Source organism: Panulirus ornatus, chromosome 39, assembly GCF_036320965.1.
Source record: "Panulirus ornatus isolate Po-2019 chromosome 39, ASM3632096v1, whole genome shotgun sequence".
Lineage (NCBI taxonomy): Eukaryota > Metazoa > Arthropoda > Malacostraca > Decapoda > Palinuridae > Panulirus > Panulirus ornatus.
The window spans coordinates 14,704,556-14,727,946 of NC_092262.1; the positions used below are offsets into that span (position 1 = coordinate 14,704,556).

At 41.2% G+C, this 23,391-nt stretch overlaps 1 protein-coding gene across 1 annotated transcript; it reads left to right on the top strand.

Annotated features, from left to right (window-relative positions):
* Positions 1 to 28: 28 nt before the first annotated feature.
* Positions 29 to 22,942, top strand: ATPsynB (ATP synthase subunit b, mitochondrial). Its single transcript, XM_071685248.1, has 5 exons — positions 29 to 145; positions 6,986 to 7,174; positions 12,895 to 13,058; positions 19,945 to 20,133; positions 22,436 to 22,942. Exons 1-5 carry the CDS (start codon positions 118 to 120, stop codon positions 22,613 to 22,615), a joined length of 750 nt encoding a protein of 249 aa, XP_071541349.1. The 5' UTR covers positions 29 to 117; the 3' UTR covers positions 22,616 to 22,942.
* Positions 22,943 to 23,391: the final 449 nt, after the last annotated feature.

The window sequence follows — 23,391 nt, forward strand, 5'->3', positions numbered from 1 at the left end:
ATCGTAAGTATTTGCACCAGACTACTTCGAGTGGAATGTTTGTACAGACTTTTCATTGGAAGACGACGTCCGCCATATTGAGCTGAGCGGCAGACCGAGCAAGGTGCAGCAGACAAGATGTTGTCAAGATTGGCTACTCGTTCATGTAAGGGTTATGTCTCGTGTACATCAGTCTGATACTTAAAACTATGGAGAAATGTAGTCATTGGTATGTATGAAATGTTATAATGTTAGTATCACACGGGATTGTTATTAAACCATTGAAGTTGCAGACGATGCAGAGTGGGACCGGTTAAGTTTACAAGTAACAATATATTGGTTATATGGAAGTAGTCTCTACACACGACATTCTACCCAGCCATAATGTTACAGCTGAATCACAAGAGTGACATAGGGGTGTTACAAAACCTTTACTCGATGTCGGTATAGCCACTTATGTAAGTTTATTAGGTATAGCAAATTATTTAGTCATGTCAGTAGCTGGTTTTGATCAAGTCTTGCATTAAATATGGTTATATTACTGACATCTGTCACATGCTATGGGACTCCCATTCACATTCCCTCAACCTGAAGGCATTTCTTCCCGTATGTAGTGGATCAACTTAATGTGACACAGTACGGGCAACTGAGGCCCTAATCAGGGCCATCTATATATATATATATATATATATATATATATATATATATATATGTATATGTATATATATATATATATATAATATATATATATATATGTATATATAGGGGGGCCAGGTGAGGATATTCCACAGAGGCCCAGTCCTCTGTTCTTAACGCTACCTCGCTAACGCGGGAACTGGCGAATAGTTTAAAAGAAAAAAAAAAAAAAATATATATATATATATATATATATATATATATATATATATATATATATACCGAGGACAATATACGGTGTGAGGGGGTTTGATCGAGTAAGTAATAATAGGATAAGAGATATGTGTTGTAATAAAAAGAGTGTGGTTGAGATAGCAGAAGAGGGTGTATTGAAATGGTTTGCTCACATGGAGAGAATGAGTGAGGAAAGATTGACCAAGAGGATATATGTGTCAGAGGAGGAGGGAATGAGGAGAAGTGGGAGACCAAATTGGAGGTGGAAAGATGGAGTGAAAAAGATTTTGAGTGATCGGAGCCTGAACATACAGGAGGCTGAAAGGCGTGCAAGGAATAGAGTGAATTGGAACGATGTGGTATACTGGGGTCGATGTGCTTTCAATGGATTGAACCAGGGCATGTGAAGCGTGTGGGGTAAACCATGGAAAGTTCTGTGGGGCCTGGATGTAGAAAGGGAGCTGTGGTTTTGGCGCATTATACATGACAGCTAGAGACTGAGTGTGAACGAAAGTGGCCTTTTTTGTCTTTTCCTGGTGCTACCTCGCACGCATGCGGGGGGATAGGGGTGCCATTTCATGTGTGGCGGGTTGTCAGTGGAAATGGATGAAGGTAGCATGTATGAATTTGTACATGTGTATATATATGTCTGTGTATGTATATGTATGTATGCCTTGAAATTTATATGTATGTATATGTGCATATGGGTGATAATTCCTTTGAGTCCACGGGGAGAATGAAACATGTTAAGTTCCCAAGTGCACTTTTGTGTAATAATCACATCATTGGGGAGACACGAGAGAAATATAACAGTCAGTTGAAATACATCGAAGAGATGAAGCTAGGACGCCATTTGGTAAACTTGCGATTGTCCAAGACAGACAAGGGAAAGTGCATTCGGGAACTTATCGTGTTTCATTTTCCCCATGGACTCATTAGAGTATCTTGGTTACGTGCAAAATTGTGATCCTTTCCAACATGGGTGTTTATGTATATACATGTGTATGTGTGTGGGTTGGGTCATTCTTTCATCCATTTCCTTGCACTACCTCGCTAATGCGGGAGACAGCGACAGAGTATAATAAATATAAGTATATATATATATATATATATATATATATATATATATATATATATATATATATATATATAACAGAGAAGAGGTAGTAAAAGCTTTGCGGAAGATGAAAGCCGGCAAGGCAGCAGGTTTGGATGGTATTGCAGTGGAATTTATTAAAAAAGGGGGTGACTGTATTGTTGACTGGTTGGTAAGGTTATTTAATGTATGTATGACTCATGGTGAGGTGCCTGAGGATTGGCGGAATGCGTGCATAGTGCCATTGTACAAAGGCAAAGGGGATAAGAGTGAGTGCTCAAATTACAGAGGTATAAGTTTGTTGAGTATTCCTGGTAAATTATATGGGAGGGTACTGATTGAGAAGGTGAAGGCATGTACAGAGCATCAGATTGGGGAAGAGCAGTGTGGTTTCAGAAGTGGTAGAGGATGTGTGGATCAGGTGTTTGCTTTGAAGAATGTATGTGAGAAATACTTAGAAAAGCAAATGGATTTGTATGTAGCATTTATGGATCTGGAGAAGGCATATGATAGAGTTGATAGAGATGCTCTGTGGAAGGTATTAAGAATATATGGTGTGGGAGGCAAATTGTTAGAAGCAGTGAAAGTTTTTATCGAGGATGTAAGGCATGTGTACGTGTAGGAAGAGAGGAAAGTGATTGGTTCTCAGTGAATGTAGGTTTGCGGCAGGGGTGTGTGATGTCTCCATGGTTGTTTAATTTGTTTATGGATGGGGTTGTTAGGGAGGTAAATGCAAGAGTTTTGGAAAGAGGGGCAAGTATGAAGTCTGTTGGGGATGAGAGAGCTTGGGAAGTGAGTCAGTTGTTGTTCGCTGATGATACAGCGCTGGTGGCGGATTCATGTGAGAAACTGCAGAAGCTGGTGACGGAGTTTGGTAAAGTGTGTGGAAGAAGAAAGTTAAGAGTAAATGTGAATAAGAGCAAGGTTATTAGGTACAGTAGGGTTGAGGGTCAAGTCAATTGGGAGGTGAGTTTGAATGGAGAAAAACTGGAGGAAGTGAAGTGTTTTAGATATCTGGGAGTGGATCTGTCAGCGGATGGAACCATGGAAGCGGAAGTGGATCATAGGGTGGGGGAGGGGGCGAAAATTTTGGGAGCCTTGAAAAATGTGTGGAAGTCGAGAACATTATCCCGGAAAGCAAAAATGGGTATGTTTGAAGGAATAGTGGTTCCAACAATGTTGTATGGTTGCGAGGCGTGGGCTATGGATAGAGTTGTGAGCAGGAGGATGGATGTGCTGGAAATGAGATGCTTGAGGACAATGTGTGGTGTGAGGTGGTTTGATCGAGTAAGTAACGTAAGGGTAAGAGAGATGTGTGGAAATAAAAAGAGCGTGGTTGAGAGAGCAGAAGAGGGTGTTTTGAAATGGTTTGGGCACATGGAGAGAATGAGTGAGGAAAGATTGACCAAGAGGATATATGTGTCGGAGGTGGAGGGAACGAGGAGAAGAGGGAGACCAAATTGGAGGTGGAAAGATGGAGTGAAAAGGATTTTGTGTGATCGGGGCCTGAACATGCAGGAGGGTGAAAGGAGGGCAAGAAATAGAGCGAATTGGAGTGATGTGGTATACAGGAGTTGACGTGCTGTCAGTGGATTGAACCAAGGCATGTGAAGCGTCCGGGGTAAACCATGGAAAGCTGTGTAGGTATGTGTATTTGCGTGTGTGGACGTGTGTATGTACATGCGTATGGGGGGGGGGTTGGGCCATTTCTTTCGTCTGTTTCCTTGCGCTACCTCGCAAACGCGGGAGACAGCGACAAAGTATAAAAAAAAAAAAAAAAATATATATGTATATATTTTTTTTATTTTGCTTTGTCGCTCTCTCCCGCATTTGCGAGGTAGCGCAAGGAAACAGACGAAAGAAATGGCCCAAGCCACCCCCATACACATGTATATACATACACGTCCACACACGCAAATATACATACTTATACATCTCAATGTACACATATATACACACACAGACACATACATATATACTCATGCACACAATTCACACTGTCTGCCTTTATTCATTCCCATCGCCACCTCGCCACACATGGAATACCATCCCCCTCCCCCCTCATGTGTGCGAGGTAGCGCTAGGAAAAGACAACAAAGGCCCCATTCGTGTATATTTATAATTTCCAAATCTGAGCCAGGTACCTATTTTATCGACCCTATGGGTGGATGAACATACGTTGACTGTGAATAGATTGCTGCAATCAGGATTGGAACTTACATGTTGTTCCTGGGCTGCCTGTGAGTCATGACCAGGAATGCTAACCATTACACATGAAAGATCCATGACTGGGTTCCTCTGTCTTGAACTCTCTTCATTCTTGCATCCTGTTTTTGCCAAATGTGGTGCCTGCTCATCTTATCATCAGCTCCCCCTGCAGTTATGAATTAATGAGACAATGAATGTTTATTTTTATGAAAACAGACAGCAGCATTCTTAATATATATTGAGACAATAGAATTTAAAAGAAATGCACTTAGTCATTCATTCCATAAGTTGAAAAGAATTGTATACAGGTACACACACAACAAAATCGATTGATCATTCAGTGCACGAGTTGAAATATTTTATATAAAGGTACACACAGCCACACAATACATAAACTTGCTCGGCAGAATTTTGCTGACCTTTGACCTGTGTTGAATTTTTCCTAGAGTTTTACGAGTTGGCCATTATATTTTGCATACTTGGACCATTGCTTTCTTAAAACTTTCCCACCAAAAAGGGGGCGTGTTGTACCTTGATAGTGTATCTGGCACAAGAACCTGGAGCACATTACTGTCATGCCTCACACTCTTGAGAGGTATTGGTGGTGATTGTTGATTAGGGAGTTTGGGTGAGGCTTTGGTCATAGGTCCAAAATGGTCCAAGTTAGTACTGCAGATGGGCTGAGTTAGTAATCTGTAATGGTCTGAGTTGGTAGGACGGATGGGCCGAGTTGGTAATGCAAGATGATCTGATCTGGCAATGGGCCAGTCAGACCTACATCGTGTTAGAGATCTCATTAGGATAAATTCAAGACCAAATTTCATGTAGACAACTGATTTAACTCCCCTGACATGTTTGCAAAACTTGGATTGTTGGATTCAGAAGTAATAGGGGCTAGTTAAATGTTTTTGGACAGCTGTCCATAGGATGGTCACTTTTATTATCTCGCATACTGAGAGAACATTAGAAATTTAAACTTTTACATTTTGCAAGATTTTACCGAAGTGTTACAAATGCATCACTTAAACACTCCTAAACTTATTTTGAATGTTCTTATTCCACAATTTTCTTTTACTACAAAGCTCTGCCCACTTTACAGAAACTTGGAATTGATGGAGTTACAGTTGTTATGTCTATAATCCCACACCATGTATTATCTCTACACATTGTAATGATGCAGTCCTTAAAATGTCATTGATTCTAGTCTTTTAATAAGATGGGGACCACAAACTAAGAAATTACCAACTTTATATATCAGCAATTGAGAGTATGTGTTGCGGGGTGGCGACGGGAATAGATGAAGGCAGCAAGTATGAATATGTACGTGTATATATGTATATGTCTGTGTATGTATACGTTGAAATGTATAGGTATGTATATGTGCATGTGTGGGCATTTATGTATGTACAAGTGTATGTGGGTGGGTGGGGCCATTCTTTTGTCTGTTTCCTTGCACTACCTTGCTGACGTGGGAGATGGTGATTAAGTATAATGAATAAGAAGATTTATGTTGAAGGTTCCCATCATGGACAAAAGTCCACATCAAGGAGGGGCCATAGTGGAAATAGGGTGAAAATTATGAAAGTGTGCCAGATCATAGTTATTAGGAAAGACATGAGAAGCTAAGAGTTCCCAAGCTCAAGAAGTAGGGAAAGAAAGTTACCAAAAAGGCTCACCCTCACAGTAATCATATGATGCAGCAACTTGCTGAGTACTGCATAGTCTTGCATGTCTTGGAGGCACACTACAGCCAGCTCTCGGGAGTAGGAACCAAAGTAATACCTATAGAAAAGGGAAAGTTACCAACATTGTGGCACAGGGCAAGTGAGCCAAGTTTAGAAGTTAGACAGTTTGTAAGTCGAACCGCTTTCAGTCCATATCTGTCAAGTAAGGTTGAACAGTTTACAAGTTGAAAAGCTTTTCTGTCAAGTTAGGATGCAGAGCTAGAATGACCCTGAATGTGAGAGCAGTACTCCATACAAGGACGAATCAATTCCTTTTAGGAATGGAGCAACTGTTCAGATGGAAAGAAGTTTCAACATCTAAACAGGGCACCCAGTTTGTGAGAGGCACACTTAGCTATTCCTATAATGTGGATTTGTAAGAGAGAGTGGATGTTACATTGATAACAAGAATGTTCATTGAGTCAAGAGGTGAAATTACTGAACTGTCAAATGAAAGACAAGAGGAGTTTTCAGTAGAGAGATGGATAGAAACTAGTTCTTTAGGCATTAAACTTAAGATTTCATCTACCCCACTGAGATATCCTGTCCAAGTCTGAGTTTAGTGAGGAAGCTGTTTTAAGACAAGATACAGATCGAGTGAGAGAAGGAGCACCAGGATTGAAGGATGCAGATGAATGCAGTTTTGAGTCAGTGTATGAGTGCATTGGATTATTTGTGGAGTGGAAATTGCTAAAATAAAGGAGAAAAAGTGTAGGGTATAGGACAGAACCTTAAAGGACACTACTGTTAATGGAGAAAGAGGGGGAGGCTGATCCTTCAACAACCACAGAGATAGATCAGCTGGAGAGGAAGCTAGATATGAAGGAGCAAAGTGAGAGGGGGAGGAGCTTAGAGATGAGACCCCAATGCCACACCCTGTCACAAGCTTTGGGTAAGTCAAGGGCAATTTTAAAGACAGAAATGAATGTTGCTGTAATATGCCATTTACAAACATGATTGTCTTGAAATCCAGTTATGTAAGCATTTACATAAATTGTTTTGTTTATGTCTGTATAATGTACAGGAATGTAATGGGTAGCAAGGTTATACATTGCCCCACAATTGCCTTTTATATTATTAATATAAAACTGCTTGCTTGTCCTTACAGTGCAGGAGTTTCGACCTGTTATTGTAGGAATCCGTCCAACAAGCACCACAGCTGTCAACAAAAATGCTGAGGTACGGGATGAGGTAAATTTCCCTAGGCGTATCAGGCCCATTGAACCTGGAAAGGTGCGCATGGGTTTCATCCCAGAAGAATGGTTCCAGTTTTTTTATTCCAAGACTGGTGTAACTGGTAAGTGTGGTTGCCATTTGTCTGTATTTTATCATTAAGTCAGGGTCATATTTTTTAATCTGCTTTGCTGTATTGTATTGTTTGTAGGAATGCCATTTTTGGGCAGAGCAGATAGCTGGCCTTGTAGGTCATACTTCACTTCCATCTGAAACCCGACAGCTAAAGCAGACAGCCAGCCAAGATAGATTCTCCATTGCCAAAGTATACAAATACATTTGCCTCTTCATGATTGACAACAATAAAACCCATAGTAGCCCCATTGGAACAAAACATGATTATCTACTTTAACCAAGTATTTTTCATGGATTCATGCTGTTAGTACAATAAACCCTCAATTTTATGGACTAGTTAAATGAGAATGGGTTCTCTTTCATGCTGAGTCCTTTTAACTGAGTATAACTTATGGACCAATTTTTAGTACAGTATTCAGTTCATACGCTTTCTTTTAACTCCTCTGTCGCTTGATGCCATTTTGAATTGTAAAGATTGCAAAATTATTTAATGAATATAGTTCTCTGTATGCAACCTGACTGCATGATAGCTTGAGGCAGACTGAGTCTCACCAAAACAAAGCAAGTCTACCCCACACTCCCAAAAACAAGTGTGATATGAAATGCACATGCTGTGGCGTTTGAGATTCTTTATATTTTAAATTTGTAAAAGTATTTAAGTCAAAATGCACTCCTCTGACTCAGGTAGCTGTCTTTTCTCTCTCCCTCACTCAAACATGGACCACTGACATTCTGTTCACAAACATGCAATCTCTCCTTGTGACACACAACACTTAACTCACCCAGCTCATTCTTCATAACTGTATATTTTCTTGTGGTGAGTGTTATGTGCTAGCCCTGCCTTCTGGCAAAATGGTGGCAGCAGTAGATAGTCATAGTAGGTAGGAGCATTATGTAGAAGTAGTAGGTAGCAACATCAGGCAGGATCAGTAAGTAGTAGTAGTCAATAGGAACATAAGGTAGGAACCTCTGCAAACACTGAGCTGGCTCACCCTCAGCCAGTGGTCTGTTAAGGGTGAGGCACTAAAGCATAAGAAGCAGCACTGTAGTTTACTAGTTATGGGGAGACTGTTGCTGTAGCCACCCCCTTGAGAGAGCTCCAAAGGGAACACTAGTTATGGAAAGACTGTTGCTGTAACCACCCCCTTGAGAGAGCTCCAAAGGGAACTGGTATCAAAGATATAGCTAGATAGAACAGGTATTTTTAGTAGACAAGAAAAATTAAATGGTGCTTCATAGTATCATGTCCACCAATGCTAGGTTCATACACCTCAGCAACCAAAAAATACTTGTATTAGTAACTCCAGAGCTCCTATGTTATATATGAATTTACTTGAGCCCAAATTTAAACTGTAAACATTATGAGTGATGTCATTGTTAGCAAAAGGTCTTTCCACAGCCAAAGGGTTTTCAACAAAATTTGAATAGTAGGAGAAATATATAGAACAACCATAGCTTGTACCCCTTTTTGTGCACAGTTGATTTGTTTGGTCTCCATCAACAGCAGTGTCCATCAAAGTTCTGCTCTGTTCCCTAAACTTTTTCTCCTTTTTATCAATGATTTCTCTTTCACAAATAAACCAAATGCACTCATTTGCTGACAACTCAGTGCTGCATTCCTCCATGTCCTTCAGTTCTGCTCCTTCTCTCACTCGACCTGCATCTTGACACAACTTCCTTGTTAAATTCAGACTTGGACAGGGTATCTCATTTGGGTAGATGAAATCTGGTCAATGTTAGTGCCTCCAAGACCCATTTTCTATCCATTTCTCTCTCAAAAATTCCTCATAACTTTCCTTTCTGGAATTGCTGCCAGATATGTAAACTGTGCACCTTCAGTAGAATGCTTGGGATAGATGATAGAATTGAGGCTGTCTGTAGGGAGGAGTAAAACATCTTTAGCATTGATTTATGGTATCATTGTAGCCGAGATGGAAGCCTATTTGAAAAGGATAGATTCCACTTGAATAGGGAAAGCCCGTCTAAGCAGAGAGATGAGATTAGGCTCTTTTTTATATAGACAAACTAGTTATGTACTTAGAGCATAGGAAAACAGGAAGAGGGATTCAGGATAAGAGGAAACTTTGTAATATTTGTAACCTAGAGGTAAGAGTCCTGACACGGGAGAGAAACAAGGAAGGTAGGGAACATGGAAGAGAACTCTTAGTGGTCAGTTCTTATGTAGTGGAGGTCATTTCACAGGGAGCGTTGGGGGAAAGGCCATTGGGGTACATCACCGGATGTATCAGCTGGTGATGCCTTTTGGGAATGACGTAGGTCAGGTAAAAGGCAGAATACTGCAGTGTGAGATCAATTCCCAGGTGAGAGCAGGAAACAAGGCAGGTAGCAACTAGGATAGGACAGTTAGCTTGAGGTGACATACTTTTTTCACATACTTTTTTCCTCCTGCTTCTATTTATATTTTATATTCATTTATTATACGTTGTCGCTGTCTCCCACATTAGCAAGGTAGCGCAAGGAAACAGACGAAAGAGTGGCCCAACCCACCCACATGCACATGTATATACATAGATGCGCACATATACATACCTATACTTTTTTTTTTGTAATACTATTCACCATTTCCCGCGTTAGCGAGGTAGCGTTAAGAATATCCTCACTTGGCCCCCTTCTCTGTTCCTTCTTTTGGAAAATTAAAAATGAGAGGGGAGGATTTCTAACCCCCCCCTGCTCCCTTCCCATTTAGTCGCCTTCTACGACACGCTGGGAATACGTGGGAAGTGTTCTTTCTCCCCTATCCCAGGGATACATACATACATATACATGCATATGTACACATGTACATATTCATACATGCTGCCTTCATCCATTCCCCCTGCCACACATGAAATGGCACCCCCTTCCCCCCGCGTGTGTGGAGCTAGCGCTAGGAAGAGACAGCAAAGTTCACATTCGTTCACACTCAGTCTCTAGCTGTCATGTGTAATGCACTGAAACCACAGCTCCCTTTCCACATCCAGGCCCCACAAAACTTTCCATGGTTTACCCCAGACGCTTCACATGCCCTGGCTCAATCCAGTGACAGCACGTTGACCCTGGAAAACCACACTGTTCCTATTCACTCTCTTTCTTGCACGCCTTTCACCTTCCTGTATGTTCAGGCCCCGATCGTTCAAAATCTTTTTCACTCCATTGTTCCACCTCCAATTTGGCCTCCCACTTCTTGTTCCCTCCATCTCTGACACCTATATCCTCTTTGTCAATCTTTCCTCACTCATTCTCCAAGTGACCAAACCATTTCAATACACCCTCTTCTGCTTTCTCAACCACACACTCTTTATTACCACACATATCATTTATTCTTTCATTACATGATCAAACCATCTCACACCACATATTGCCCTCAGACATCTCATTTCCAAAACATCCACCCTCCTCTGCACAACCCTATCTATAGCCCATGCCTCACAACTATATGATATTGTTAGAACCACTATTCCTTCAAACATACCCATTTTTGCTCTCCGAGATGGCGTTCTCACCCTCTATACACTCCTCAACGCTCCCAGAACCATCGCCCCCACCCCCACCCCCACCGTGTGACTCGCTTCCACTTCCATGGTTACATCCGCTGCCAAATCCACTCCCAGATATCTAAAACACTTCACTTCCTCCAGTTTTTCTCCATTCAAACTTACATCCCAATTAATGTCCCTCAACCGTACTGAACCTAATAACCCTGCTCTTATTCACATTTACTCTCGGCTATCTTCTTTCATACACTTTTCCTAACTCAATCACCAACCTCTACAGTTTCTCACACGAATCAGCCACCAGAGCTGATCATTAGTGAACAACAACTGACTCGCTTCACAGGCCCTCTCATCCCTAACAGAATGCATACTTGCCGCTCTCTCCATAACTCTTGCATTTACCTCCCTAACCACCCTATCCATAAACAAATTAAAGAACCACGTGGACATCACACACCCCTGCTGCAAACCAATATTCACTGGGAACCAGTGAATCTCCTCTCTTCCTATTCGTACACATGCCTTACATCCTTTGTAAAAACTTTTCACTGCTTCTAGCACTTACCTCCCACACCATATACTCTTAAAACCTTCTACAAAGCATCTCTATCACCCCTATCATATGCCGTCTCTAGATCCATAAATTCAATATACAAATCCATCTGTTTTTCTAAGTATTTCTCACATACATTCTTCAAAGCAAACACCTGATCCACACATCCTCTACCACTTCTGAAACCACACTGCTCTTCCCAATCTGATGCTCTGTACACGTCTTCACCCTCTCAATCAATACCCTCCCGTATGATTTCCCAACTTATGCCTCTAGTTTTAACACTTACCTTTATCCCCTTTGCCTTTGTACAAAGGGACTATGCATGCATTCCGCCAGTCCTCAGGTACTTCACCATGATCCATACATACATTGAGTATCCTTACCAGCCAATCAACAACTCAGTCATTCCCTTTTTTAATAATTTCCACTGCAATACCATCCAAACCTGCTACCTTGCTGGCTTTCATCTTCTGCAAAGCTTTCAATACCTCTTCTCTGTTTACCAAACCATTCTCCTTGACCCTCTCACTTCATACACCACCCTGACCAAATGACCTATATCTGCCACTGTATCATCAAACACGTTCAACAAACCTTCAAAATACTCGCTCCATCTCCTTCTTACTTCATCACTACTTGTTACTTCCCACTTGCCCCCTTCACTGATGTTCCCATTTGTTCTCTTGTCTTACTCTCATTATTTACCTCTTTCCAAAACATCTTTTTATTCTCCCTGAAATTTAATGATAGTCTCTCACTTCAACTCTCATTTGCCCTCTTTTTCATCTCTCGCACCTTTCTCTTGACCTGATGCTTTCTTTTTTACATCTCCCAGTGATTTGCACCACTTCCCTGCATGTAACCTCCAAACGCCTCTTTTCTCTTTTACTAACAACCTTCCTTCCTCATCCCACCACTCGCTACCCTTTCTAATCTGCCCACCGCTCACCTTTCTCATACCACATACATCTTTTGCACAAGCCATCACTGCTTCCCTCAGTGCATCTCATACCTCACCCACTCCCCTCACCTCAATTGTTCTCACCTTTTGCCATTCTGCACTCAGTCACTCCTGGTACTTTCTCACACAGGTCTCCTTTCCAAGCTCACTTACTCTCATGACTCTTCCCCAGTATTCTCTCTCCTTTTCTGGAAACTTCTACAAATTTTTACCTTTGCCTCCACAAGATAGTGAGCAGAAATCCCTTCAGCTGCCCCTCTCAGCACATTAACATCCAAAAGTCTCTTTTACTTGCCTATCAATTAACAGGTAATCCAATAACACCCTTTGACCATCTCTCCTACTCGCATACATATACTTATGTACATCTCTCTTTTTAAACCAGTATTCCCTATCACCAGTCCTTTTTAGCACACAAATCCACAAGCTCTTCACCATTTCCATTTGCAACATTGAATATCCCATGTACACTCAATTATACCCTCAACTACCACATTACTCACCTTCGCATTTAAATTGCCAATCACTGTGACCTGGTCTCGTGCATCAAAGCTGCTAAGACACTCACTCAGCTGCTCCCAAGATGCTTTACCTCATGATCTTTATTATTATTATGATCAGCATGATTGTTGCTAATAATATGAGATAGGGATATTGATTTCTGTTGCACCAGTACTTCAGGCAGTTTTATTTTATAGGTCCATACATGTTCGGTGTTGGCTTGACAACGTTCCTGTGCTCCAAGGAGATATATGTCATGGAGCATGAGTTCTACACAGGAATTTCGTTGTTCATCATGGTTGTGTATGCTGTCAAAAAATTTGGACCTCCTCTTGCAAGTTTCTTGGACAAGAAAATAGAGGTATGTCATTACCGAGATGTGGTTATAGATCTGATGGTGATAGAATTTGTTAGGGTTCATGTTTTTCATTTTTGCTTTTTAAACTTTTCAATGTGATGTACTTATTGAATCCCTTGTTTGTGTGGAGCATTTTTTTTAAATGTTTAAAAAAATGTTTTCATTATTATGAAATGCCATTTCTAGTCCTGTATTAGAAAATATAATGATCAGCAGGGTTAGATGTAACTGAAGACTACTGAAAGGTGTTGAAGTTGCTTCTTTAACCACCACTGTCTGGATTATATACACAATACACTTTGCATTTATGCATGGCTAGCTCGTCAGGGTCTTCAAGTATTCTCCTTCACTATCACTGCTGTTTCTTTCTCATTTCTGACCTAGTGGAAATAATGTCATCCTCATATGAAAACTTAATTAGCTCATTTGAATCTCTTTGCTTTATTAATTCCATAAGGTCAATGGTGTTTTGCATTGCTGGAGGAACACATTACTTTATACTTCAGTCAGACATCTTGTTAAACAGTTAGCAGACACACTGAAGTCATTAACATTGTATGACAGCACTGCTCTGGTGCCTTTTGCTGATGGCATGGGAACTTTGAAATTTTCTGACCACATAACAGTAATAAGCAGTGAACTGGTGTATGGCCTGAAAGGTTTCAGAATGGGATGAACATTTTCATTGGGATGGTAGTTTTGAGGGAACTGCCCTTGGTGACGTGGAGCATTATCAAGGAAGTGCAGAAATTGGGCAGTCCCCTCTCTGACAGATAAATAAAGTCTTCAGGAATAAATTCACTCATGTACCAGTTTTTAAGTATTTATCCAGTTACCCAGGCTATCTTGCAAGCTCATCACTACACTGGTAGGGAGCTGTCCTTGAAAGCATTTGCTTACTGCACATGATACACACATGGAGATTGCAGTGAAGGCGGGGGGGGTTGCTATTTCCTTTGTGGCAGGGTAGCGGCAGGAATGGTTAAAGGCAAGCAAGTATGGATATGTTCATGTGTATATATGTGGATGTTGAATTGTATATGTATGTTTATGGGCATTTATGTCATTGGTTCTCAGTGAATGTAGGTTTGCAGCAGGGGTGTGTGATGTCTCCATGGTTGCTTAATTTGTTTATGGATGGGGTTGTTAGGGAGGTGAAAGCAAGAGTTTGGTTATTAGGTACAGTAGGGTTGATGGTCAAGTCAATTGGGAGGTAAGTTTAAATGGAGAAAAATTAGAGGAAGTGAAGTGTTTTAGATATCTGGGAGTGGATTTGGCAGCAGAAGCTGAAGTGAATCATTGGGTAGGGGAGGGGGCGAAAATTCTGGGAGCCTTGAAGAATGTGTGGAAGTCGAGAACATTATCTCAGAAAGCAAAAATGGGTATGTTTGAAGGAATAGTGGTTCCAACAATGTTGTATGGTTGCGAGGCATGGGCTATAGATAGAGTTGTGCGCAGGAGGGTGGATGTGCTGGAAGTGAGATGTTTGAGGACAATATGTGGTGTGAGGTGGTTTGATCGAGTAAGTAATGTAAGGGTAAGAAAGATGTGTGGTAATAAAAAGAGTGTGGTTGAGAGAGCAGAAGAGGATGTTTTGAAATGGTTTGGTCACATGGAGAGAATGAGTGAGGAAAGATTGACCAAGAGGATAAATGTGTCACAGGTGGAGGGAACGAGAAGTGGGAGACCAAATTGGAGGTGGAAAGATGGAGTGAAAAAGAGTTTGAGTGATCAGGACCTGAACATGCAGGAGGGTGAAAGGTGTGCAAGGAATAGAGTGAATTGGAACGATGTGGTATACTGGGGTCGACGTGCTGTCAGTGGATTGAACCAGGGCATGTGAAGCGTCTGGGGTAAACCATGGAAAGTTCTGTGGGGCCTGGATTTGGAAAGGGAGCTGTGGTTTCGGTGCATTATTACATGACAGCGAGAGACTGAGTGTGAATGAATGGGGCCTTTGTTGTCTTTTCCTAGTGCTACCTCGCACACCTGAGGGGGGAGGGGGTTGTTATTTCATGTGTGGCGAGGTGGCGATGGGAATGAATAAGGGCAGACAGTATGAATTATGTACATGTGTATATATGTATATGTCTGTGTGTGTATATATATGTATACATTGAGATTTATAGGTATGTATATTTGTGTGTATGGACATGTATGTATGTACATGTGTAGGTGGGTGGGTTGGGCCATTCTTTCGTCTATTTCCTTGCGCTACCTCGCTGAAAGGTGCAACTGGAGGGATGTCTGATCATTATCTTGTGGAGGTGAAGGTGAAGATTTGTAGAGGTTTTCAGAAAAGAAGAGAGAATGTTGGGATGAAGAGAGTGGTGAGAGTAAGTGAGCTTGGGAAGGAGACTTGTGTGAGGAAGTACCAGGAGAGACTGAATACAGAATGGAAAAAAGGTGAAAACAAAGGATGTAAGAGGAGTGGGGGAGGAATGGGATGTATTTAGGGATGCAGTGATGGCTTGCACAAAAGATGCTTGTGGCATGTGAAGCGTGGGAGGTGGGCAGATTAGAAAGGGTAGTGAGTGTTGGGATGAAGAAGTAAGATTGTTAGTGAAAGAGAAGAGAGAGGCATTTGGACGATTTTTGCAGGGAAATAATGCAAATGAGTGGGAGATGTATGAAAGAAAGAGGTAGGAGGTCAAGAGGAAGGTGCAATAGGTGAAAAAGAGGGCAAATGAGAGTTGGGGTGAGAGAGTATCATTTAATTTTTGGGAGAGTAAAAAGATGTTTTGGAAGGAGGTAAATAAAGTGCATAAGACACGGGAACAACTGGGAACTTCAGTGAAGGGGGCTAATGCGGAGGTGATAACAAGTAGTGGTGATGTGAGAAGGAGATGGAGTGAGTATTTTGAAGGTTTGTTGAATGTGTTTGATGATAGAGTGGCAGATATACGGTGTTTTGGTCGAGGTGGTGTGCAAAGTGAGAGGGTTAGGGAAAATGATTTGGTAAACAGAGAAGAGGTAGTAAAAGCTTTGCGGAAGATGAAAGCCGGCAAGGCAGCAGGTTTGGATGGTATTGCAGTGGACTTTATTAAAAAAGGGGGTGACTGTATTGTTGACTGGTTGGTAAGGTTATTTAATGTATGTATGATTCATCCCTGGGGATAGGGGAGAAAGAATACTTCCCACGTATTCCCTGCGTGTCGTAGAAGGCGACTAAAAGGGGAGGGAGCGGGGGGCTGGAAATCCTCCCCTCTCGTTTTTTTTTTTTTTTTTTTTTTCCAAAAGAAGGAACAGAGAATTGGGCCAGGTGAGGGTATTCCCTCAAAGGCCCAGTCCTCTGTTCTTAACGCTACCTCACTAATGCGGGAAATGGCGAATAGTTTGAAAGAAAAGAAAAGAAAAAGAAAAATGATTCATGGTGAGGTGCCTGAGGATTGGCGGAATGCTTGCATAGTGCCATTGTACAAAGGCAAAGGGGATAAGAGTGAGTGCTCAAATTACAGAGGTATAAGTTTGTTGAGTATTCCTGGTAAATTATATGGGAGGGTATTGATTGAGAGGGTGAAGGCGTGTACAGAGCATCAGATTGGGGAAGAGCAGTGTGGTTTCAGAAGTGGTAGAGGATGTGTGGATCAGGTGTTTGCTTTGAAGAATGTATGTGAGAAATACTTAGAAAAGCAAATGGATTTGTATGTAGCATTTATGGATCTGGAGAAGGCATATGATAGAGTTGAAAGAGATGCTCTGTGGAAGGTATTAAGAATATATGGTGTGGGAGGCAAGTTGTTGGAAGCAGTGAAAAGTTTTTATCGAGGATGTAAGGCATGTGTACGTGTAGGAAGAGAGGAAAGTGATTGGTTTTCAGTGAATGTAGGTTTGCGGCAGGGATGTGTGATGTCTCCATGGTTGTTTAATTTGTTTATGGATGGGGTTGTTAGGGAGGTGAATGCAAGAGTTTTGGAAAGCGGGGCAAGTATGCAGTCCGTTGTGGATGAGAGAGCTTGGGAAGTGAGTCAGTTGTTGTTTGCTGGTGATACAGCGCTGGTGGCTGATTCATGTGAGAAACTGCAGAAGCTGGTGACTGAGTTTGGTAAAGTGTGTGAAAGAAGAAAGTTAAGAGTAAATGTGAATAAGAGCAAGGTTATTAGGTACAGTAGGGTTGAGGGTCAAGTCAATTGGGAGGTAAGTTTGAATGGAGAAAAAGTGGAGGAAGTAAAGTGTTTTAGATATCTGGGAGTGGATCTGGCAGCGGATGGAACCATGGAAGCGGAAGTGGATCATAGGGTGGGGGAGGGGAGGGGGCGAAAATTCTGGGAGCCTTGAAGAATGTGTGGAAGTCGAGAACAGTATCTCGGAAAGCAAAAATGGCTATGTTTGAAGGAATAGTGGTTCCAACAATGTTGTATGGTTGCGAGGCGTGGGCTATAGATAGAGTTGTGCGCAGGAGGATGGATGTGCTGGAAATGAGATGTTTGAGGACAATGTGTGGTGTGAGGTGGTTTGATCGAGTAAGTAACGTAAGGGTAAGAGAGATGTGTGGAAATAAAAAGAGCATGGTTGAGAGAGCAGAAGAGGGTGTTTTGAAATGGTTTGGGCACATGGAGAGAATGAGTGAGGAAAGATTGACCAAGAGGATATATGTGTCGGAGGTGGAGGGAACGAGGAGAAGAGGGAGACCAAATTGGAGGTGGAAAGATGGAGTGAAAAAGATTTTGTGTGATCGGGGCCTGAACATGCAGGAGGGTGAAAGGAGGGCAAGGAATAGAGTGAATTGGAGCGATGCGGTATACCGGGGTTGACGTGCTGTCAGTGGATTGAATCAAGGCATGTGAAGCGTCTGGGGTAAACCATGGAAAGCTGTGTAGGTATGTATATTTGCGTGTGTGGACGTATGTATATACATGTGTATGGGGGGGGTTGGGCCATTTCTTTCGTCTGTTTCCTTGCGCTACCTCGCAAATGCGGGAGACAGCGACAAAGTATAATAATAAAAAATATAACACATGTACATAATTCATACTGTCTGCCCTTATTCATTCCCATTGCCACCCTGCTACACATGAAATGACAACTCCCTCCCCCCGTATGTGCGCGAGGTAGCGCTAGGGAAAGACAACAAAAGCCACTCGTTCACACTCAGTCTCTAGCTGTCATGTATAATGCACCAAAATCACAGCTCCCTTTCCACATCCAGGCCCCTCAAAACTTTCCATGGTTTACCCCAGATGCTTCACATGCCTTGGTTCAATCCATTGACAGCACGACAACCCTGGTATACCACATCGTTCCAATTCACTCTATTCCTTGTACGCCTCTTACCCTCCTGCATGTTCAGGCCCCAATCACTCAAAATCTTTTTCACTCCATCTTTCCACCTCCAATTTGGTCTCCCACTTCTCCTCGTTCCCCCTAGCTCTGACACATATATCCTTTTTGTTAATCTTTCTTCACTCATTCTCTCCAAGTGACCAAACCATTTCAAAACACCCTCTTCTCTCTCAACCACACTCTTTTTATTACCACACATCTCTATTACCCTTTCATTACTTACTCGATCAAACCACCTCGCACCACATATTGTCCTTAAGCATCTCATTTCCAGCACATTCACCCTCATCCGCACAACTGTATCTGCTGCAAACCAACATTCACTGGGAACCAATCACTTTCCTCTCTTCCTATTCACACACATGCCTTACATCCTTGGTAAAAACTTTTCACTGCTTCTAGCAACTTACCTCCCACACCATATATTCTTAATACCTTCCACAAAGCAACTCTATCCCCCCTATCATATGCCTTCTTCTGATCCATAAATGCTGCATGCAAATCCATCTGTTTTTCTGTTTCTCTCCCACACTCTTCAAAACAAACACCTGATCCACACATCCTCTACCACTTCTGAAACCACACTGCTCTTCCCCAATTTGATGCTCTGTACATGCCTTTACTCTCTCAATCAGTACTCTCCCATATAATTTCCGAGGAATACTCAACAAACTTTATCCCCTTTGCCTTTGTACAATGGCACTGTGCATGCGTTCTGCCAATCCTCATGTGCTTCACAATGAACCAGTTAAGTATGAGAAATAAATAAATAATGTGCATATTCATACTTGTTCACTTTCATCCATTCCTCGCACCACCCTGCACCATAGGAAACAGGATTGCCACCCCTTGCATTAGTAAGGTAGTGCCAGGAAACAGACAAAGAAAGGCCACATCCACATCCAGGCCCCACAGACCTTTCCATAGTTTATCCCAGACATTTCATATGCCCTGGTTCAGTCCACTGATGGCATGTTGACCTCGTTTAGAAACTGAAATACAAGAAGGGGAGGGTTTCCACCACCCTGCTCCTGTGTTTTTTAGTCACCTTCAACGACACACAAAGAATAGGAAGGTAGAATTCTTTCTACCCTTCCTCAGGGCAGTATGGAAAGATTTGAAATCAGTTGGGACATGTACTAAAGACAGCTTCCAGTGATACAAAAATTTGCTGAAATTTCTTCTCTGTATGAACATAAACATACAGCATCTCCTCCTCATATGTCTTACACCTTGTTATCTTATCTATCAAGAGAATTTCTTGGTAAGAATTTGTGCATATGAACCCAGTATAGGTAACATCTTTTTTTCCCCTGAATCCTTGGATGGTGGTGGTTTTCAAAGTCTTTAGATGTATGACCCATCAGTGAACATGTTTCTTCAGAATAGATATTCTTTTTTCACTAGTGTAGGATGGATAGGTTTATAATTTTTTCATCAGTGTAGGATGGATAGGTTTATAATTTTAGTTGCTGCTGCCAGAGCTTCTTTTGTCAAACCATTATATGTTTTTATTTGATTACATTTTGCTAAGTGTGGAAATTCAGTGTGTAGTTGTTTGATGTGTTATTCACCTACCTGATAAGAAACTTTCTTTTTTGTGCAGGATATTGAAGGCAGTTGGGTGAAATATCGTGAAAGCAGTATTGAAAATATCAACAGTACTATTGAGATGGAAAAGAAAGCCCAGTGGTCAGCTCAGGGTGAAAGCATGTTGTTTGATGCCAAACGTGAAAATGTGGCTTTACAGCTAGAGGCCTGCTACAGAGAAAGGCTTGCAATGGTTCACTCAGAGGTAAGGAAGTTTTCAGAGTAGTGCAACTTCCATGATAAAGTACAGAGTTGTTGAAAACTTGTATACAGAGAAAAATTAGGTATCAGAAGTCAATCAAGGGGGAGGGGTCTATAATGTAATTTAGGTGAGGCAGCATCAATATCATTTTATGAAAGAAAATACAGTCTTATTGAGGAACTTCTCATTTCGAAGGAGGCCATCATTTTCCTAATTTTAGAAATTGAAGGTAGGCTCTGGTTTGTTGCACTATACACGACCACTAGAAAGTGGATTTGAATGAATGAGCTTGCTGTTAGTCAGTTCCTTGCTTAACCATTATGTAGAAAATGATGAACCAGTATGAGTTTGGTTGTGTGAAAATGAAGAAAATTATTAATGAATGAGGTTTAGCAGTGCAAAAAGACAGGTAAGCTTGGGGCTCGAGTTTGCATTGAGAAAGTGGAATCCCCTAGATACCTAGAAGTGGACGTGGCAATGAGTGTAACTGTGGGAGCTGAAGTGAGCATGGAGTGGGTGAGGATGCAAAGGTTATGGAAACATTGAGGAATGTATTGAAATAGAGGTCAATGCTTTGGGGGGGGGTGGTTGCGGGGATGAAGATAGGCATGTTTGAAGGTATTGTAGTATTGATGGTGTTGTATGGATGTGAAGTATGGACTCCTTTTTAATTTTCCAAAAGAAGGAACAAAGAAGGGGGCCAAGTGGGGATATTCCCTCAAAGGCTCAGTCCTCTGTTCTTAATGCTACCTCGCTAATACAGGAAATGGCGAATATATATATATATACATATATCCTTTATTCATTTCCTTACACATTCACCATAACTCTTGTTAGCGAGGTAGTGTCAAGGACAGATTTCTGTGTTTCTTCCTTTGGAAAATTAAAACAGTTGGGGAGGATTTTCTGCTTTCCACTCCCACCCATTTTAGATGCCATTTATGACATGCAGGGATACTATATCTAAATCATATAATTATACATTTATAGGGGCCTTGTGGGAGTGATTCGGGTGGAAAGATATTTGAAGCAATTAGAAGATTTTATCGTTTGTTTGCAATTAGGTAGAGAGGAGGGTGAGTGGGTCCATGTGAAGGTGAGACTGTGGCAGGGTTGTGTAATGTCACCAGGCTTGTTTAAATTGTTTATGAATGGGCTGGTGAGGAAGGTAAATACAAGGGTCTTGGAGAGAGGGGCTACTATGTATTCTGTATGGGATGAGGGTTCCTGGGAAGTTATTTTGTTGTTTGCTGATAACATATCACTGGTGGCAGATTCAAGTGAAAAGATGTAGAAGTTGGTGTGTGTGTTCGATATAGTGCATATGAAAGGAGGAAAGTGAGGGGAAATATGAAGAAGGCAAGGTTATTAGCTTTATCATTGTCAAGGGACAGGGCAGTTGGAGTGTGAGTTTGAGTACATAAGATTTGAGAGAATGGAGTGAATAAGATATCCAGGATTGGAGATGGCAGTGGATGGAACCATGGAATCAGAGGTAAGTGTTAGGATGGTTCAAGGGGATAAAGGTGAGCATTGAAGAATATATGGAATGGGAGGACATTATCTAGGAGTGCAAAAATGGGTATATTTAGGGTATATCAGTCCCAGTGATTTCATTTTGGTGTGAAGCCTGGATTCACATATGAGGATTTGTAGAGTAGGGTGGATGTGCAGGAAAAGTGTTTCAGGATAATATGTGTTGTGAAGTGAGTTGATCTAGTAAGTAATGGAAAAGTAACAGAAAGATGTAATAAGAGTGTGGTTGAGAAAGTTGAAAAGGGTGGCCTGAAATGGTTTAGATATATGGTGAGAATGATTGAGAGGTTGACAAAGAGGATATATGTGTCAGAAGCAGAGATATGGAGAAGGGAAGTGGAAATGGATGCATATAGAAAAAATACTTTGATCAGTGCCTGAACATGCAGGAGGGTGGAAGACATGGAAAAAATCGAGTGAATAGGAATGATGTGGTATGCAGACAGGGGTTGATGTGATGTTTGCCATTTCCTTTATTGAGGTAACTTCATGAATGGATGACAGAGCCTAAGATGAAAAAAATCTGATTTTTGACTCTTCCTCTGTTACTTCCTTTTGAAAGTAACATAGGAGGGGAGGATTTCCAGCCTTCCCTGCTCCCACCTCTTTGCGACATGCAAGTAATACATGGGTATTTTCCTTTCTGCACTATCTCCAGGGATATATATTTTTTTCATATGGTTTCATTAGCTTTGTGAATTTATTCAGCAACAGTAAAATGTTAGACTTAAAGTTTAGTAACTCAAATCTATATCCTTCCCTTTTCTAGGTGAAGAAAAAGTTGGATTACCAGCTGGAGACTGCCAATGTGAAGACACGTCTAGAACAGAAGCACATGGTTAACTGGATTGTAAACAACGTAAAAAGTTCTATCACTCCTGCTCAGGAAGCTGCTGCTCTTAAACAGTGCTTTGCTGATCTTAAAGCACTTGCTCCTAAAGCAGCCTAAACGAGATACTGCACATGGATCAACACCTGATCCTTTAAGATCTATCACTCGTTTTATCTTAAAACCTTTTGGGTAAGTATTAGAAGCTATAGGAGGATATGGCTGTTTATTAAGCTTGTTGCACATAATGATACTCAAGGGTGTCTGCTGTGGTGTAATTAATTGACTAAAGGTCATTCCATTACCCAAAGGTTTTTTATTGTGAAAGCCACATACTGTTCTTTAAGAAATTAAATGATTGGTAACAGGAATAGTTTCTGGTGTTTGGACAATTTTCCAATTAAATTTTGGATGTACAGATTTTATGTAAATAAAAATATTCCTTAACTTTGGTATTTTGACCTTTGTTGGAGACCACAATTCATGCTCTAGGTTGGGTGTTGATGCTGAGAATACACTGCAGAAACATAGTAGCCATGTTTAACATAACGTCATATACTCTAGAAGAAATGTGATATTTGTCTTGTTCATAAACAGGACATGGAATCATGAAATGAATATTTGAGAACCGTTTAAGTTTTTTCATATTTTCATGAACAGTATGATTCTTTTTACCCCAGGAAGTTTCCCATTGAATTTTATGATTAACGTCTTCAGCAGTCTACAGTTTCTCCATTACTTTTTTTGCTGTACTGGAGTGAGTATTTTGAAGATATGTTGAATGTGTTTGATGATATAGTGGCAAATATAGGGTGTTTTGGTCGAGGTGGTATGTGAAGTGAGAGGGCTAGGGAGAATGGTTTGGTAAACAGAGAAGAGGTAGTGAAAGCTTTGCG

What these genes read in the sequence shown, in the direction of transcription:
- ATPsynB (XM_071685248.1), top strand. Translation starts at nt 118, where the DNA reads ATGTTGTCAAGATTGGCTACTCGTTCAT. An exon ending in AAGATTGGCTACTCGTTCAT is followed by an intron (nt 146 to 6,985) that starts GTAAGGGTTATG and finishes TTGTCCTTACAG; the next exon opens with TGCAGGAGTTTCGACCTGTT. An exon ending in TTGCAATGGTTCACTCAGAG is followed by an intron (nt 20,134 to 22,435) that starts GTAAGGAAGTTT and finishes TCCCTTTTCTAG; the next exon opens with GTGAAGAAAAAGTTGGATTA.